The sequence below is a fragment of the Taudactylus pleione genome, unplaced genomic scaffold (genome assembly GCF_031769625.1).
Source record: "Taudactylus pleione unplaced genomic scaffold, aTauple2 ptg000875l, whole genome shotgun sequence".
Classification (NCBI taxonomy): domain Eukaryota; kingdom Metazoa; phylum Chordata; class Amphibia; order Anura; family Myobatrachidae; genus Taudactylus; species Taudactylus pleione.
The window spans coordinates 1,539,006-1,558,967 of record NW_028285277.1 but is presented as its reverse complement, the minus strand read 5'-3'; the positions used below and the strand labels follow the sequence as shown (position 1 = coordinate 1,558,967).

The following is a 19,962-nucleotide window of genomic DNA, read 5'->3' as shown; positions in this document are numbered from 1 at the left end:
AGAACCATATAGAAGTCTGGAGAAGGGGTGGGGGGAAACGGTTAGCCTCACCTTGACCCACCAATAAACCCCATCCCCTCCAACATAAATAAATACTTTCTTATTACAGAGGATTCAGGGGGATGGGGAGAAATAATTAAAAGTCAATAGCATTCTTAAAAAGGGGATTTTGATGTACAATTCCCTTTCTTGGCGTGTTCGGCGATACGTCATTAGATGTACACACCTCTCCTTTGGCGATCAGATAGGCTATAATAGGCAAGTGCTGGAACAGGACAGCCAGATGGACGCTGTTGTAGCCTTCCCCATCTATCAGATTCGGATCTCCCCCATATTTCATCAGCAGTATGACCGTCTGGAGGTGACCTTGTCTGAGGAGCGAGAGCAGAAAGACTGCACGTAACCACAAAAAAACGTCACACATTGCTCAGTACGCACGATAAATGAACACCCAAATGATGGAGAATATCTGTGGAATGATAAAACTCTAGTGGCGTTGGCCAAGTTGTAAATAAAAAGCGTTTAGCTAGACTGTTAGCTCTTAAGGCTAGAGCTCTATTTCCTTAGACAGCTAATTTCAGTCATTTCACTTGTAAAATTCATGTTTTCTCCTTTAGAACCTTGTTTGTGGCACCAAATATATAAACCTCGTTATGTACAGGAGATTATCACGGTTTCCAGCGCCAGGTCAGGAGAATTACACCTGTAAGAACCCTAGAATAATACATACACATGTGCAGCCTGGGCAGTGCTGACCACAGACAGAGAACGTCACAGGTTTAATTCATCCCCCTGGTATCGGACTAATGGGGCTACCTTTGTAAAAGCGTCATTCTGTAATCACTGAGCTCTCTTTATAGTGATCACTTAGCCCTATATTACGTTTATGGTTTCCTCTTGGAAAGTTTGGAAATGCTGATTTACATACGTTACAGCAGTTAGAATTACAACACAATGATGGTTAGCCAGTCATTCAGGAAATACAGGAAAGCAGGTTCCCCTGGTCTGTGACTAACCGAGGAACTTCCTGCTTCTATTCCGATGGCACTGGATGTGTAAGGGCTTAGCAGCAGGCTCCCGATGGCACTGGCTGTGTAATGGCTTAGCAGCATGCTCCCGATGGCACTGGCTGTGTAAGGGCTTAGCAGCAAGCTCCCGATGGCACTGGCTGTGTAAGGGCTTAGCAGCAGGCTCCCGATGGCACTGGCTGTGTAAGGGCTTAGCAGCAGGCTCCCGATGGCACTGGCTGTGTAAGGGCTTAGCAGCAGGCTCCCGATGGCACTGGCTGTGTAAGGGCTTAGCAGCAGGCTCCCGATGGCACTGGCTGTGTAAGGGCTTAGCAGCAGGCTCCCGATGGCACTGGCTGTGTAATGGCTTAGCAGCAGGCTCCCGATGGCACTGGCTGTGTAATGGCTTAGCAGCAGGCTCCCGATGGCACTGGCTGTGTAATGGCTTAGCAGCAGGCTCCCGATGGCACTGGCTGTGTAATGGCTTAGCAGCAGGCTCCCGATGGCACTGGCTGTGTAATGGCTTAGCAGCAGGCTCCCGATGGCACTGGCTGTGTAAGGGCTTAGCAGCAGGCTCCCGATGGCACTGGCTGTGTAAGGGCTTAGCAGCAGGCTCCCGATGGCACTGGCTGTGTAAGGGCTTAGCAGCAGGCTCCCGATGGCACTGGCTGTGTAAGGGCTTAGCAGCAGGCTCCCGATGGCACTGGCTGTGTAAGGGCTTAGCAGCAGGCTCCCGATGGCACTGGCTGTGTAAGGGCTTAGCAGCAGGCTCCCGATGGCACTGGCTGTGTAAGGGCTTAGCAGCAGGCTCCCGATGGCACTGGCTGTGTAAGGGCTTAGCAGCAGGCTCCCGATGGCACTGGCTGTGTAAGGGCTTAGCAGCAGGCTCCCGATGGCACTGGCTGTGTAAGGGCTTAGCAGCAGGCTCCCGATGGCACTGGCTGTGTAAGGGCTTAGCAGCAGGCTCCCGATGGCACTGGCTGTGTAAGGGCTTAGCAGCAGGCTCCCGATGGCACTGGCTGTGTAAGGGCTTAGCAGCAGGCTCCCGATGGCACTGGCTGTGTAAGGGCTTAACAGCAGGCTCCCGATGGCACTGGCTGTGTAATGGCTTAGCAGCAGGCTCCTGATGGCACTGGCTGTGTAATGGCTTAGCAGCAGGCTCCTGATGGCACTGGCTGTGTAATGGCTTAGCAGCAGGCTCCTGATGGCACTGGCTGTGTAATGGCTTAGCAGCAGGCTCCTGATGGCACTGGCTGTGTAAGGGTTTAGCAGCAGGCTCCTGATGGCACTGGCTGTGTAAGGGGTTAGCAGCAGGCTCCTGATGGCACTGGCTGTGTAAGGGGTTAGCAGCAGGCTCCTGATGGCACTGGCTGTGTAAGGGGTTAGCAGCAGGCTCCTGATGGCACTGGCTGTGTAAGGGCTTAGCAGCATGCTCCTGATGGCACTGGCTGTGTAATGGCTTAGCAGCAGGCTCCCGATGGCACTGGCTGTGTAATGGCTTAGCAGCAGGCTCCTGATACAGTGTTCTATGCTACTGACACAGCACCTGTGCAATAATATGCTAATGCTGCTGGAGGGGATGTAGTAATGATTCTGGCGGTAGAGATTTCGACGTCAGAATCCTGGAGCCAGCATCCCGACGGTAAGTATTGGGTTAGGAGAGAGTGTTAGGTATAGGCTGTCGGGGGGGGGGGTGTTTGTACAGATCAGTACAGATCCAGGTCCTGCGAAGATATTCAAACATCGGAGTTGTACGCAGACCATCGGGTTTGCGTACAACTCTGGATCAGCTGGATTGTCAGGTTATCCTCGCCTTTCATGCAGTCTAGGCCAGGCAGCCAGATGACATTCAATGGGTGCAGAAAACATACACCATGTTTTCGCAGTGCACAGGCTCCAGCACGGAGAGCATTTAAGTGGGACTGACGGAGTGCAGTACGTAATCCAGACGCATCTCCAGAAGTGGGTGTGTGGACAGAACTGCGGACTACGCAGAGGTGAGTGTGCGATTCAATATGCCTGTTATCAGGTAGATTTTCTGTACCTAATATAGGGCTAATGCAAGCGCACCCTGATAATGACAACAGAAATGAGACCCAACATATACACACATGGCTGCACCATATGAAATATAAAAATGTACTTCAGAACCTTATAAAGGATTATAAAAGCATTAGTACTTATAACAATATGGAATAAAATTCAGTTGGCTGACACCATATAATGTCTCGCTCTCCTAGAGCTGCACATAAATCAGCAAGGTGCAGTCTGCATATTATAGGAGATTGTGCCCATCACAGTGTAATTAGGAACACACAGTACCATCATCCAGCACAGCGCTCAAAGCGTTTTCTGGTGTAAAATCCCGGATGAAGCCTCCTGTGGCTGTTACGTGGCAACAAACGACCACCGAAACGTAGACCGTAAATTATACTCTGACTGTCCCAATGTGCCGACCTGCATAGAGAGTTTAGATATATCCAAAGGATCTCACTGTGTCATGGTAAGGTGCGAGAGACGCAGAAAACGCGAAATGACATTCCTACGTGCGTTTCAGTGCTGGCTGTGCAATTTCATCAGAAATATACGAGTATCTCTATATATCTACATTTACATTTAAATTCTGCCATTTGGCTGCTGCTACCGTGTTTCCCCGATAATAAGACCTACCCTGAAAATAAGCCCTACCCTTACTTTTGTAGCCCGGTCTAAAATAAGCCCTACCCCGAAAATAAGACCTACCTTATTCTCTTTTTGAGCTGGGAACGCTGCAGAGACCAGCGTTCCCAGTCATGCAGTGCGCGGGTGACGTCATGACGTCACCCGCACGCTGAGGTTCCTGTGCGGCCGCGCCTGCTGGATCATATTAGATCCAGTCAGCGCGCAAGTGAGAGGGACATCCCGGACGGCGGCGACTCAGGTAAGTAACGTACTTGCACTGCAATAAGAGGGCCTGCATAAAGGACACTGCTACAGGGGGGGCTGCATAAGGGGCACTGCTACACAAGGGAGGCTGCATAAGGGTCACTGCTACACAAGGGAGGCTGCATAAGGGGCACTGCTACAGGGGGGGCCTGCATAAGGGGCACTGCTACAGGGGGGGCCTGCATAAGGGGCACTGCTACAGGGGGGGCCTGCATAAGGGGCACTGCTACAGGGGGGGGGCTGCATAAGGGTCACTGCTACACAAGGGAGGCTGCATAAGGGTCACTGCTACACAAGGGAGGCTGCATAAGGGGCACTGCTACACAAGGGAGGCTGCATAAGGGGCACTGCTACACAAGGGAGGCTGCATAAGGGACACTGTTACAGGAGGGGGGCTGCATAAGGGACACTGCTACAGGAGGGGGGCTGCATAAGGGACACTGCTACAGGAGGGGGGCTGCATAAGGGACACTGCTACACAAGGGAGGCTGCATAAGGGTCACAGCTACACAAGGGAGGCTGCATAAGGGTCACAGCTACACAAGGGAGGCTGCATAAGGGTCACTGCTACACAAGGGAGGCTGCATAAGGGGCACTGCTACACAAGGGAGGCTGCATAAGGGGCACTGCTACACAAGGGAGGCTGCATAAGGGGCACTGCTACACAAGGGAGGCTGCATAAGGGGCACTGCTACACAAGGGAGGCTGCATAAGGGGCACTGCTACACAAGGGAGGCTGCATAAGGGGCACTGCTACACAAGGGAGGCTGCATAAGGGGCACTGCTACACAAGGGAGGCTGCATAAGGGGCACTGCTACACAAGGGAGGCTGCATAAGGGGCACTGCTACACAAGGGAGGCTGCATAAGGGGCACTGCTACACAAGGGAGGCTGCATAAGGGGCACTGCTACACAAGGGAGGCTGCATAAGGGGCACTGCTACACATGGGGGGCCTGCATAAGGGGCACTGCTACATTGGGGGCACTGCTGTCAATGTTAGTTAAAATAAGACCTACCCCAAAAATAAGCCCTATGGTGTTTTTTGGAACCAAAAAAAAAAAAAAATAAGACCGTGTCTTATTATCGGGGAAACACGGTAGGTGTTACGGCATGGTCTTTTGTTCTTTCACGTATTGAAACCAAGCATATGGATAGTGGCTGCGCAGGCACAGAAACGTATACAACGCAGCATACGGGCGGATGTCCGCATTTAGCTCTATGCATGCAGTGCGGCCGACTTGCCGCCTTCTTTACATCAGCTGCTTAATGTTTAATATCTTGTTACTGAACGCTCAGGATATGTATTAGGTACATTATGAAAAACCTATATTGAGCCTTTATGCTTTTCCCTATGGTAGAACGCACACATGACATTAACCACTTGCCAGGCATGGTCATATCATTTGCGACCACGACAGGCTGCGTGTTCCCTGACAAGGTCGCAAACAATGTGACCAATTTTTTTTAAAATAAAATAGAGTTGGATAAATTATGGATAGATGTTCTAGACCTAATACAATCATAAAAAAAAATAAAAAAAAAATAAAAATTTTTGAGTGGTTTTTGGAAAAGATATTAGCCAGTAAAGTCGTTAAATAGAAATTAAATAAAACAAACAATAGATTAATATTTGCCTATGGCAGAAGTCAGGTATGGCCAATCAGAGCGATTTACTTCGGGTATGGCGAGAAGTGGTATTAAATAGCCGAAGCTTCACAAGTGATCATCACCTTTTTCCCCTGTTGCAGATTGGTGCCTGTATAACTCCCAAGTTGTACTCGCTCTAGTTCATGATGCGTAGCGCCCGCGTCCTCTGCGCCGGTCAGGCTCAGCTAATTACAAGACGCTCTGGCTGAGCAATAATTATTCCGTTTCCGGAGTACACGCTGCAGAAGATCGGTAACGGCTATAATATAATTATCCTACACCAGGCTTTCATCGGGGATGGGGTACGTCTTCCCAATCATGTATAAATAGGAGTTTTGCATTTGCAGTTAATCATTGACTGATAGTTTATCAGTTTTCCTGTCTATGCCAATATCATCAGCTCTTCTAATAAAGGCCGAACAGTTCGTAGAGAAGAAGCATTTTCCCCAGTATAAGTCAGGAGGGATGAAGAGAAAAACACGCAAATATGGCAATGTGGGTCCACTTGACTCATTTTCAAGGGAATTACCCAGATCAATGTTTAGTCTCCTTGGTGGGATGGTGTCCGGCTGATACATCCACTCGCTTCTCTTTTAGAGATTGCGGCAGACAGTCTCCTCCCCTCTAGTGACGCTCCAGCTATTTAATTCCAGAGGTCATTACTGTGGTGTACACAAAACCTATCGATACATTATGTCAATCAGATAAAAATTTGTATCCATGTTCCACAATTTTTAGTGCATGCATTCTTATCGTTCATCATATTACTATCCACATGGACACTCCAGGAGACCGACCAAACCCTCGCTGTCACCGGCAATTCTCGCTCTGCTGCGATTTACTTACTCCTCGCTGTCACAGGCAATTCTCGCTCTGCTGCGATTACTTACTCCTCGCTGTCACCGGCAATTCTCGCTCTGATGCGATTTACTTACTCCTCGCTGTCACAGGCAACTCTCGCTCTGATGCTATTTACTTACTCCTCGCTGTCACAGGCAATTCTCGCTCTGATGCTATTTACTTACTCCTCGCTGTCACAGGCAACGCTCGCTCTGATGCGATTTACTTACTCCTCGCTGTCACAGGCAACTCTCGCTCTGATGCGATTTACTTACTCCTCGCTGTCACAGGCAACTCTCGCTCTGATGCCATTTACTTACTCCTCGCTGTCACAGGCAATTCTCGCTCTGATGCGATTTACTTACTCCTCGCTGTCACAGGCAACGCTCGCTCTGATGCAATTTACTTACTCCTCGCTGAACACAAGCCCTTGGTTGCTAGTTTGCTGGTTTTTGTTCTCTTGCACCCTAAGCATTTTGTGAAGCGATAAAACCTCTGCGTCACCCAGCCGTCTTCCTCTGCTTGTCTTTCTTTTGTGGAATAATCGCAAAGTGCGCTAATTGTCTCTCTAATTGTCCGTTTTTTAATGGATCATTTGGGAAGTACCTTCTTTCATTCTTCGTTAAGCAGTATGGAGCAGTAGTCCCTGCACAAGTATACCTTGTCACCTGCTGAACAAAGCACCTATTGCAGGGGTATTCAACATGCACTCCCCACAACTGCTGTTGGACTACACATCCCAGCATGCCCTGACACAGTTTTAGCATGCCCTAGTAGTAATACTGTGGCAGGGCAGGCTGGGATGAGTAGTTCCACAGCAGCTGGAGGGCCATATATTGAATACCCCTGACCTATGTCCTTTTCCACATGACGACTGCAATGCCCGATAAAGATTCTACTGAAATCCACCACTATTGGGGGCAGGTTCGTAAATGTAGTCACCCCACAATAAAAGGCCCTCGTGTCATCCGGAAGTTATCCAGACTATTGTGGAAAGTTACATTACATAAAGGAAAAGCAGCATAACCTAATCTCTGCCGAAACACGTCTGACTTCCAATACGTTTGCTCAGTTCCTGCCAACCTCGGTTTAAAGTGTAACAAAGTAATAACATTATGTAATTATTAGAGCCATGAATGCTCCACTACCTGACAGCCCAATGCAGAGGAGTGGAATTCAAGGTGCCCCCAAGCTGATCCACCACCGCCCCTTTGGAGATGAAATATCTGTGTGTGAGAGAGGAGGACACAGTCAGCGGAGGAGTCACATTATTCTGAGTATACAGCATAGGGCACATGCATACACAGCTACGCACTTTATAAGCTCCTGTCTGTTGTTAATGGCTGCCCAGTGCAGGACAGTCACATTCTCGCCGTCTGGTTGCCGAACATCATACCCAGCCTCCACCAGCTCTCTGCAGCGATCCAACAGGCCGTGCCTGAAATAAATACAACAATACAGTTGTTACATATAAACAGGAAACCTGACAAATGTAATACAGGCTATTGGCGTTCCTACCAAAATGCCAGCATGCGCTTGGTATGTACCTTTTCTAAAATCCCATGTGCATAGTTAGACAACCATGGCTACTGGCAGCACATCTCACCCCTTCTGCATACACAGATGGAGCACAGCTTACGGTGATAAACTGACCACCATAGTAAGCATGTTTTGCTGCTAAGGGGCATATTCAATTAGCCACGAAAAGTCCCGTCCTTTTCGCCTGCCGGACTTTCCGCCTACATCGCGTGTTTTTGGAGAAACCACTTTCCGTACACGCGGCCGCTTTTTGCCCTATTCAATTCCAAAGGACGCGAAAACGCATCCCGGAGAAACTCAAACAGGCGAAAAGTGCTGTCAGATTTGGGCAACTCAGCCCAACACCCCCCCCCCCCCAAAAGATGCACTGACATTGGGGATCACTATAGATGCTCCGGAATAGCCCTGCTGAAGGTATTTGGGGTACCTAAATGCTGTCAATAGCTGCTAATTAGCGTCTTTCACAAGTGGTGAAGAAAAAGCATTTAGCAGTTTTTTGTGGGAAAAATAAGTAGCCCCAGCAAATTTGGGGTGCATGAAAATGGGGGCAGGCATGGTTAAAAATCGCTAAAGTGAGGTTATAAAAACCTTAAAAAACGCACCTTCAGCAAACACCTGCAATCAAAAAAACACCTGGGGCATCCTTGGGGGACCCCTGGAGTCTATTTCGCTAGTTTTTAAGTTTGTCCCCTAACTTTGGACTTTTTTGCCGCCAAAAGTACTTTTTTGGGGTGGCTTTGGGGGGCTGTCCCAAGGCTGCAGGGGTGTTCCCCCAACTTTGCACCCCAAACCCCCAATTCTGCACTTTTTTTCTGCCTGCATTCAGAGGTGAATCTTTTCCGCTGGTTACAAGGCGCAGACTTTTCGCACCGGCGAAAAGTCTTTGGAATTGAATACGGGGATAAGTTCTCGCCTGGCGAAATGACGTCACCGGCGAAAACTTTTCGCCGAAAAAGGCTTATCGCGGCTAACTGAATATGGCCCTAAGCTTCTAGATCCTATGTCTTTCTACAGAGATCTTACTTCAGGCTAGCAAAGGGAAGAATGGTGGCATACTGGTTAGCATTACTGCCTGACAGTGCTTACAAACCTATGAAAGTCTTGAATTACATTTAATCTAGTTTTGCTTTTTTTCTTGAATGCAGGCTTTGGCCTATGTCAGGGCTTGGCAAACTTCTGTGGGAGTTAGTGCCAAAAACAAGGTGCCAGCTACTTCTAAAAGTGACGCATATATGCTGCTGTGAGGCGGATCCCAGGGCCGGCCAGGCAGCAGTAACACAGAACAGGCTGCTGCAGTGATGAGAGGAGACTGTTACTCTGTCCCCCAGGCTTAGCGCTCTGGGAGTACTGCGTGTGCAGCCGGTTCCCCCTCACTGCCAAACCATGTATCACCAGCACCTCCATTCAATGCCTGTAGCAAGGACTGAAGAGACACAAGGGGACTGAGGATGACTGTGACCCCTCGGCAGACCGGGCACATTTGCACAAGCCTGGGTATGTACCCATGTCTTACTGAAAGCAAAGCCGATAAACAGGGCCCGACACAACACAAAATATTCAATGGTGTAATGTGAGAACCGAAGATTTAACAAACACAGCCGGATTCACTACTGTAATATAAGCAGAGACATGGTCACACACACACACACACACACACACACACACTGACATATTGTGTGGCCTAATTACCGAGAACCGTGCCAAAACAAATCGTAATATAGAACAGAGAGAAGAGACACAGGCAGAGAGGAAGGACAGGATGGTAGTAGAGAGATTTGCAGGCAGTGGTGTAAACGGGTTGGGTAGGAGATCCGGAAGGTCAGGATAGCGCTGGTCAGAATACCGACAGCAGCATCCAGACAGTAAGAATCCCGACACCATTAAGGACAGAAGGCAAGTCTAACCCTTACCCCTCCCTCCCCGTTGCCTAATGCTAATTCCCCCCTAGTGCCTAAACCTAACCTCCCCCTCCCCTAGTGGCCAAACCTAACCTCAGCCTCCCCACACCCTAAACATAACCCTCTGTCTCCCCCCACCCTAAACCTAACACGCCCTCTCAAGTGCCTAAACATAACCTCACCTTCCCCACACCCTAAACCTAACACTCCTTCAAAAGTGCCTAAACCTTACCTCCGCCTCCCCGCACCCTAAACCTAACCCTCTGTCTCCCCCCACCCTAAACCTAACACTCCTTCAAAAGTGCCTAAACCTTACCTCCACCTCCCCGCACCCTAACCCTCCCCCCACCCTAAACCCAACACTCCCTCCCGTGCCTAAACCTAACCTCCCCCTAACGCCCAATACTTAACTTCGGGATGCCAACGGTTGGGATTCTGGTGCCGGTATTTTGCCCGTCGGCATTCCACACCCCGGGATGCAGACTACATCCCGGTGTAAACCCCCAGTTAGCGGTTGATGTGTGAATGATGCGCACGCTCAAAACATGCCCCTGATCTCTGCTCGCCCGGGCACAGCAGAAGGCCTGCGACTCCACAGCTGGGCCCCTACCCAATTATAGATAATGGGCCCGATTATGCACCGTTCCTCCCCTGTGTGCAGGAGCCAAACTGTGACCCTCTTATTTGTCTCCCCTAAGAAACTAGTTACACACATTTAAACTTTTGGTTTTTATCAGAGAAAAGCATGTATAGATATGTCAAACACGTTGCACATAAAAACCCATCCTGAGTGTCCACTTCCAGATACCTGTAGATGTACAAGGTGGACAAGAAATCAATACGACTATTAATGAACAAAAAGCAGGAAATAGGAAATTCAATACTTGCTCTATAACGAGACTGGCCTGAAACACTGCTGACACGGGACTGGCTGCCGACACGGGACTGGCTCCTAAGCTGCGTATACATCAACTCTACCCAATGATTACATATAAAGTCTGAAGATAAACTGTATTTATAATCCGACTGACAGCACAGAGGAGAGATGGTCAGGTAGCTTATATACTTGCTCTATAACGAGACTGGCCTGAAACGCTGCTGACACGGGACTGGCTGCCGACACGGGACTGGCTCCTAAGCTGCGTATACATCAACTCTACCCAATGATTACATATAAAGTCTGAAGATAAACTGTATTTATAATCCGACTGACAGCACAGAGGAGAGATGGTCAGGTAGCTTATATATGGTTTGGCGTTACAGATCACCATTACAAAGGGCCAGTCAGCTATACAGGACGAAGACAGGTAATTTGGGAGTTCATTAGCCCCAGACATAAATGAGGCACATTATACCTTAATGGTATCACTTCTACATGGCTTACCCACTAATAGAGGCCACCAGTCACCCTCATTGCTTTATCCACAGCATTGTACTTACTGTGTGGCTTTCACAATGTCCCAGCTGCTGTAATCCTCCACTTCTTGCTGGCCTGATGCCACTTTGTCTTCCCCGGGTGCCCCATGTTGCCCGGCATGGTGGTGGCTGTGCTGGTGACTGTGCCCATGGGACAATTTGCACTGCACAGGAAAAATAGAATAACATTTACAGATAGAATAGAATGAACGTTTCTAGAAACACAGTAATGTGGTCACTTAGTATGAGCACCTAGCGGGTTGGGTAGGAGATCCCGGCTATCGGGACACCGCTGGTCAGAATAAAGACAGTCAGAATCCTGACACCCATAAGGGAACTAAGGTAAGACTGACCCTTACCCCTCCCTTCCCGTTGCCTAACTCTAACCTCCCCCCCCTAAGCAACATAAACATAACTCACCCTCCCCGATGCCTAAATCTATCCTCCCCCCCCCCCCCCCTCCCCTAGTGCCTAAACCTAACCTCCCCGCACCCTAATCCTCCCCCCTTGTGCCTAGCCCCCGATACTTACCTTCAGGACGCCGGCTGTCAGGATACTGCTGTCAGGATTTCGGCGCCGGTATTGCTGACTACATCCCGGCCAGGGGTTGACATAGTTGGCTGGTGGTGAGTCAGCCCCAGTTTGCGTCACTTTAGAAGAAGCCCCCAGGTAAGTTTATATACCAATACTGGCATTGGCTACTATATTTGTTCTTCCAAAGTTTTCAACAGATCATTCATAGGAATACGACAGCGATGAATTATACACGGTAATAGCATGTAATGGGGATGAGAAAACACGGGACTATAACAGCACTGCCGCACTTCGTATACTGGGAGCCCCTACACAAGCCATTATACGTTGCCTTATGAGCTTCTGTCCTAGCCAATATCATTTGGCTATCAATTACCGGGGAGCTCAGGGTGATCTATAGGGGGGGGGGGGCACTTACAGGACAGCTCAGGGTGATCTATAGGGGGGGGGCACTTACAGGACAGCTCAGGGTGATCTATAGGGGGGGGGCACTTACAGGACAGCTCAGGGTGATCTATAGGGGGGGGGGCACTTACAGGACAGCTCAGGGTGATCTATAGGGGGGGGGGCACTTACAGGACAGCTCAGGGTGATCTATAGGGGGAGGGGACACTTACCGGGGAGCTCGGGGTGATCTATGGGGGGAGGGGACACTTACCGGGGAGCTCGGGGTGATCTATGGGGGGAGGGGACACTTACCGGGGAGCTCGGGGTGATCTATGGGGGGAGGGGACACTTACCGGGGAGCTCAGGGTGATCTATGGGGGGAGGGGACACTTACCAGGGAGCTCAGGGTGATCTATGGGGGGAGGGGACACTTACCGGGGAGCTCAGGGTGATCTATGGGGGGAGGGGACACTTACCGGGGAGCTCAGGGTGATCTATGGGAGGAGGGGACACTTACCGGGCAACTCAGGGTGATAATATGGGGGAGGGGACACTTACCGGGAAGCTCAGGGTGATTATATGGGGGAGGGGACACTTACCGGGGAGCTCAGGGTGATTATATGGGGGAGGGGACACTTACCGGGGAGCTCAGGGTGATTATATGGGGGAGGGGACACTTACCGGGGAGCTCAGGGTGATTATATGGGGGAGGGGACACTTACCGGGGAGCTCAGGGTTATTATATAGGGGGAGGGGACACTTACCGGGGAGCGGACACTTACCGGGGAGCGCAGGGTGATCTATAGGGGGAGGGGACACTTACCGGGGAGCTCAGGGTGATCTATGGAGGGAGGGGACACTTACCGGGGAGCTCAGGGTTATTATATGGGGGGGAGGGACACTTACCGGGGAGCTCATGGTGTCTCCGGTCACAGCCGCTCCCCTGTCTCCACCACACGCTGCCACTTCCTGGTTACGGAACACTCCTCCATTGTGATTGGAGGAAAGCGACGGAGACCCGCCCCTACTCATCACTCATCAATCAAAGCACGGTGGCCAATAGGATCGAGGCAGCAAGGGACCAGAGGCGGACCCAAAACAAGTTCAGCCGCGAGATCGCGAAAAGGGCGGGAATATATATTGTGTGATGTAACTCGGCTTGTTATATATATATATGTGTGTGTGTATGTATGTATGTATGTGTATGTATATATTATATATATATGTGTGTGTATGTATGTATGTATGTGTATGTATGTATGTATTATATATATATATGTGTGTATGTATGTATGTATGTAAACCCCCCTCCACATAACAGGACAGGAGAGACCCTTACAGGGTATACAGTGCTGTATATAACTATAGGATGGTGCAGACAGAGATTGTACATTATATACCAGGACAGGTGAGACCGAGTACTGTATATATTATTAGGATGGTGCAGACTGAGAGATTATACATTAAATAAGACTACAGGGTATACAGTACTGTATATATTATTAGGATGGTGCAGACTGAGAGATTATACATTATATAACACTACAGGATGTACAGTACTGTATATTTTCTACTGCAGGGTCCATAGGGCTCCACAGGAGACCTTGGGGTATAGGTTGATGACGTCAGTCGTTGGGCACCTCAATAGTTAAATCTGTGCTCCCAGGATGCACCGGGCCCCTCTCCTATAGCCCGCCCCCAAGCCAAGGCACCTTAGTTTCGTGGGTCTCTGGCCCGCAGTCGGTTCACTTCAAGAGGTGCTGTGTGTCAGCCCCAGAAAATAGTTTTCCTGCAGAGTGGTCAGCATGGGCAGTCCAGCGGACTGTTCTTACTACATCTCTTATTATAGGATGGTGCAGACTGAGATATTTTATTGCGCACGTGCAGTATGGGTCGTGCATGATCGCATGCATGAACACCTTGTCACAGTGCAGGGCTTAGCACAGGTGTCTGCCTCCTGTCAGCAAATGATGGATAGAGACCGTACTTCCGCACGCAGATCGCCCAGGCGTGAGAGCTCTGTTCCCCAGACGATTGAGATTTCTTATTTGGAACTCTCTTCGGACCAAGAGGAGGATTCTTCCTGTGCCCCTGAGGATGAGTCCTCGTCTGTTCAGGAGGTGCCTCTCCATCAAGTAGATGTCACCTTAGTGAGGTCAGTCAGATCGGTCCTTTCCATTGAAGATGAGCAACCGGCTCCTAGACCCACGGCGCCGGTTTTCAAACGTCAGAAAAAGGTCTCAGTGGAGTTTCCTAAATTTGAACAACTTGAGGAAATTCTAGCAGAGGCTTGGACCACTCCTAACAGGCAGTTTAATGTCTCCAGGCATTGCATCCTTTTACCCACTCCCTGCTGAGGAGCGTGGCAAATGGGAGTCTCCTCCTCCTGTTGACACGCACATTGCCCATTTCATCAAGTTTCTACCCTTCCTATTTACAATAAGGTTTCCCTCAAGGATCCGATGGACTGGTTGGAAAATTTCCTTAAGGGAATTTATACACTTGCAGGTGCTATCGCATGTCCGACCATGGCGTCTGCAGGGGTGGCTAAGACGATTAGCACCTGGATGGATGCCCTGGAGGAGGGCCTTATGTCAAAGGCCCATGGTGACCAGCTACTACCTCTGGTGGTGCATATCAAGCAGGCTGCTTCCTATCTGGATGAAGCGGCTCTTGACACCGGCATCATAACTTCCAAGGTGTCAGCTTCTTCTGTGTCGGCCAGAAGAGCTCTCTGGGTGCACTCCTGGCGCACTGACTAGAACTCTAAGAAGGCCTTTGAAGCCCTTCCTTATTCCGGTGATGTTCTATTTGGACCAGAATTGGATAAAATAGTTGCCACGGTGGCAGCTTCCAAGACAGCGTTTCTGCCTTCGGCGGCAACCCCTAGAGAGAGCGTCCTCCTTTTGCTCCTTTCGCCCACAAGGGAAGGCCAAGGAGTAGTCTTTTACTAGGTCCCAGAATTCTTCCGCTAAGACCGCCGAACCCAGAAGCAAGCAGTCCTGGCCCACCAGACGCCCAGCTGCCAAACCAGCTGACAAGCCTACCGATTGACTGGACGGGTCTCTCCCTGGGGGACCGCAGTGTGGGAGATCGGCTTCTGCTTTTTTCCGAAGTCTGGATGACAACCACGTCGGACACTGGGTTTGCGGCGTAGCCTCGCAGGCTACGATCTGACTTTCAGGAGGCATCCACCGGCATGGGTTTTTACCACAGGCCTTCCAGGAAATCCGGGACAAGCAAAAGCACTGTGGGAGTCAATTTGCTTTCTACTAGTCTCCAGGTGATAGTTCCTGCCCTTGAGGATCGGAAGGGCTCTGACTTCTACGCCAACCTCTTCTTGGTTCAGAAGCCGAACAGCTCCTTCCGTCCAATTCTCAAACTCAAATCCCTCAACAAGTATTTGTGGGTCAACAATTTCCGTATGGAGTCTTTGCGCTCCATCATTTTGGCCTTGGAACCAGGAGATTTCATGGCCTTAGATATCCAGGATGCTTATTTACATGTGCCTATCCGACTCAGTCACCAGTGTTTCCTCCGGTTTGCAGTCTAGGAGGAGCACTACCAGTATCGGTCTTTCCATGGCTCCTTGTGTGTCCGCGAAGGTCATGGCAGTTCACTCGCAGCGCAAGGGTTTCAGAATTCTTCCATTCCTGGACGATCTTATCCCAGCCAGATCTCTGGATATGCTCAGGAGCACCTTTGCCTCACAATAGATCTTCTACAGATGCATGGGTGGGTCATCAGTTGGAAGAAGTCCTCCCTAACTCTGGCCCAGGAGATGCTCCACCTGGGGGCCCTGATAGATTCACAGGTTCAGAGAGAATTTCTCCAGGTATACAAGATTGGGGATCTGCAGGACAGGATTCAAGGGTTCTTACTTCATCGCCGGGTGTCAATTCACGCCCACATGCGGATCCTGGGATCTCTGGTCTCCACTTTTGACATGGTGGAGCACGGTCAGTTTCACTGCCAGCCTCTCCAGGCCGAGATTCTGAATCGTTTCAACGGATCCCATCTCCAGATCACACTGCAGACAAGTCTTCGCGGGTCGGGAGCTGTGACATGCCAGCAGTCTTTCCAGGTTTGATGTACGGCTCAGGAAGCCCCCTGCCAATCAATGTCCTGGAACTTTGAGCTGTCTTCAGGGCTCTTTGTCATGCTCAGCAATTCCTTCAGCATCGTCCAAGTCCAATCAGACAACGCGACAATCATCGCTTAGATCAACCATCAGGGCAGCACTCGGCACCATGAAAAAGGTCAGTCGCATACTACGAAGTCGATCTAATGGCGTCTCTGTACAACCACAAGGTACCAAAGACTGAATCTCGCACCAGAGACCCTGGGGCTCTACTGATAGCCGCCTTGGCGGTTCGGTGGAGTTTGTTTCATGTCCAAATCCCCTCCGATCTCACTTCTGTTGAGGGTTCTCCGCAAGTTCAAGTTGGAAGGCAGCACCATGATTCTGATAGCTCCCGATTGGCTGTGGAGGGCTTGGTACGCAGATCTTCTGAGCCTCCATCGATGCCCCGCTGTGTCTTTCTCCACGGCCGGATCTTTTGTCTCAGGACCTGTGCTTCCACGTGGATCTGACTTGCCTCGCTTTGACGGGGTGGCTATTGAGACATCTGTCTTGAAAGCTAAAGGTGTTTCGCGGTCAGTCATTCGCACCATGTTGAATGCGCGGAAACCTTCCACCAAAGTTTATAATCGGATTTGGCGCATTTACTTCTCCTGGTGTTCTTCCAGAGGTTTTAATCCTAGATCCTTCCGGCTTTCACAAGTTCTCTTGTTTCTACAGTCCAGCCTGGATTTGGGTCTTTGTATGTCTTCCTTAAAGGTACAGGTCTTGGCCATTTCGGTTCTCTTTCAGAGACAGATTGCCTTGATGCCGGATGTTCGTACATTCTTCCAGGGAGTTCTCCACGTTCAGCCTCCGTTTTTTTCTCTGGTGGCTCCATGGGATCTTGTCTCTGGTGATTCAGGCTCTTCAGTCACCTTCCTTCGAGCCTTTGGATTTGGTGGGCCTTCGTTGGCTCATGTGGAAGACTATGGACATCATTCAGAGTCGGTCGTAAGGGAAAACGGGCCGGATATGCAAATGAAGCGCTCGCAAGTTGCGTCGTTAAGATGGGATCGTTCGCTGGACGAGTGAGGGGAGGATGCGGCCGTAAGAATAAAAACACGCCCCCTTCTCGTTCGCAGTACACATCATCTCCGGGCATATAAGGATTAATCGAGACCATCGGGAACCATCGGAGCTGGTCGTAGAGCTTAAGGTTGACCATACCCTCTCTTAAGCACTACGATCAAGTCAGTGTAAAAAACTCCCATGTCACATGTGCCATGACACTACTTAGTTAATTATGCACTCCCATAAAACGCCGTTTGCATAGTCAGGCACGCCTGCGGTCGGATCTCCACTCCCCCATTCACAAGCACCTTCCCCTGTTACCGCCCACAAACGCCTCATCCTGTCACTCAAACTAACAACCTGGCCAAGTTGAAGGATAGAAAAATTTCCGATCGCAACAGCTAGTTTGCGCATGCGCATTGCGAAACTTACACATGCGCTGTTTTGCGAACATCGCTGGGTACGACCGAGCGGCCGCTTACGACCGACTGAATGAGGTCCAATATTCCTTCTGGCTATTGCTTTGGCTCAGAGAGTGTCGGACTTGAGCGCTCTGTCGTGTCGCTCTCCTTGTCTGGTCTTTCATTCGGACTGGGCCGTTCTTCAGACTCGACTTGGCTACCTTCTTAAGGTGGTTTCCAGATTCCACCTCAATCAGGAGCTTGTGCTCCCGGCTTTTCAGTCTCCGGAGGAGTCGCCGGAAAAGAGGCCTCTTTGGAGGGCCCTCCACATCTATGTGTACAGCGTACCGGGGATATCCGGAAGTCGGATTCCCTTTTCATTCTCTATGGCAGGGGTGGGGAACCTTTTTTCTGCCGAGGGCCATTTTGATCTATATAACATTATTCGCAGGCCACGCCCCCTCAGTGTGATTTCACACGGGGGTGATACCACAATCGCTGGTGATTACAGCAATGCTCGGATCATCCTGAGGATGTTCCAGGGAGCTGTAAGGACAGTGGTGTAACCATCTGAAGCGTCCTAAGGAAGCTCCAGGCGGCATTGCTGCATAGATTCTGGCTGCAGTGTGCCATTCTAGGCACTCCGCTAGCCAAATGAGGCTAGCAGAAAAAAGCTCTGAGGGCCAGACCAAATGATTCCGAGAGCCTTATATGGCCCCCGGGCCTGAGGTTCCAGATCCCTGCTCTATGGTTTCCACAAGCGAGGCTGGCTGGCTAGGAAGCGGACCATAGCCTGGTGGCTCTGTTTAACCATCTGCCACGCGTACGTGGCGTCGGACCTTCCTGCCCCGGGCGTGGTGACTGCTCATTCCACAAGATCGGTCGGTGCCTCATGGCCAACTCGTCGTGGTCAGCTTTGCGAGGCTGCCACATGGTTCGTTTCACACGTTTATCCGCTTTTATGCTTTTGATACCTTCGACTCCGCGTATGCGGCTTTTGGGCGACAGATACTCAGTGCAGCTCAGGAGCGTCCCCTCCCTTAGGGGAATTGCTTTGTGACATCCCCAGCATAGTCCCTGTCCCCTATGGATAGGTGAAAAAGAAAAGGAGACTTTTATGTCTTTCCTGGTAAGTCCTTTTTCTTTCAAACTCCATAGGGGATACAGGACGCCCACCCTGACTGCCGGGGTTTGTTCGTCATTTTCTGGTTTCCCTGTCTCTTCGGGTGTTTGTTTCTGTGTGTGACTGTCTTCCTTCTCCTTCCCATTCCTACCTTGGGCTTGCTAACTTGACTGGTCTGCCTGGGCTAGCATTGAGCTGCACATCTCTGAAGAAATTAACTGTTTGGTGGCCAAACTCCATCTGTCACCCTATACCCCAGCGTAGTCCCTGTGTCCTCCATGGAGTTAGAAGAAAATGACTTAACAGGTAAGACATAAGTCTCCTTTTCTAACCCTAATTTTCACCCTTACACTCCCCTTGGTACATAACCCTAACCGTTCCTCCTAGTGCCTAACCATAACTTTCCGGTAAGTGCTTAACCCTAAATATATATAAAAAAAAAAATGTGTCGACCATTTTTTTGTCAACCATGTCAACCCTTTGAACCTGTCGACCTTTTGTACACGTCGACATTTTGTCATGTTTACCAGGTGCCGGCCAAATATTTGTCGACCTTTTGTATGGAACCCATCAGGTTCATTTTCTCTCTTGGAAACATAAATCATGGATGGTTTCTTATGTCTGTCCGGTGTGTACCCAGCTTTATCTACTGTAGAATTAAGAGTATATTCAACTAAAAGCTGCATTTTTACACAATGGCAAAACCATGTTGCACTGGAAGGGGGAACTGATGTAGAATTGGAAGGGTGAGTACCCTTCTTGCAAGGGGAAACTGATGTAGAGTTGGAAGGGTGAGCATCCTACCTGCAAGGGGAAACTGATGTACATTTGGGAGGGTGAGCATCCTACCTACAAGGGGAAACCGATGTACAGTTGGGAGGGTGAGCATCCTACCTACAAGGGAGGGTGAGCATCCTACCTACAAGGGGAAACCGATGTACAGTTGGGAGGGTGCGCATCCTACCTGCAAGGGGAAACTGATGTACAGTTGGGAGGGTGCGCATCCTACCTGCAAGGGGGAACTGATGTACAGTTGGGAGGGTGAGAATCCTACCTGCAAGGGGGAACTGATGTACTGTTGGGAGGGTGAGCATCCTACCTGCAAGGGGA

At 50.0% G+C, this 19,962-nt stretch overlaps 1 protein-coding gene across 1 annotated transcript in view; it reads right to left on the bottom strand.

The window, feature by feature from the left end:
- The window catches only part of ZDHHC13 (zDHHC palmitoyltransferase 13), a 50,720-nt gene extending 37,491 nt beyond the window's left edge, over positions 1-13,229 (bottom strand). The window contains exons 1-5 of the mRNA XM_088458934.1: positions 13,101-13,229; positions 11,298-11,437; positions 7,736-7,858; positions 7,569-7,646; positions 227-371 (exon numbers count right to left, since the gene is read on the bottom strand). Coding sequence (XP_088315060.1) covers positions 227-371; positions 7,569-7,646; positions 7,736-7,858; positions 11,298-11,437; positions 13,101-13,226 — 612 coding nt within the window. The 5' untranslated portion in view covers positions 13,227-13,229. The remainder of the gene's footprint in view (positions 1-226; positions 372-7,568; positions 7,647-7,735; positions 7,859-11,297; positions 11,438-13,100) is intronic.
- Between the last annotated feature and the right edge of the window lie 6,733 nt (positions 13,230-19,962).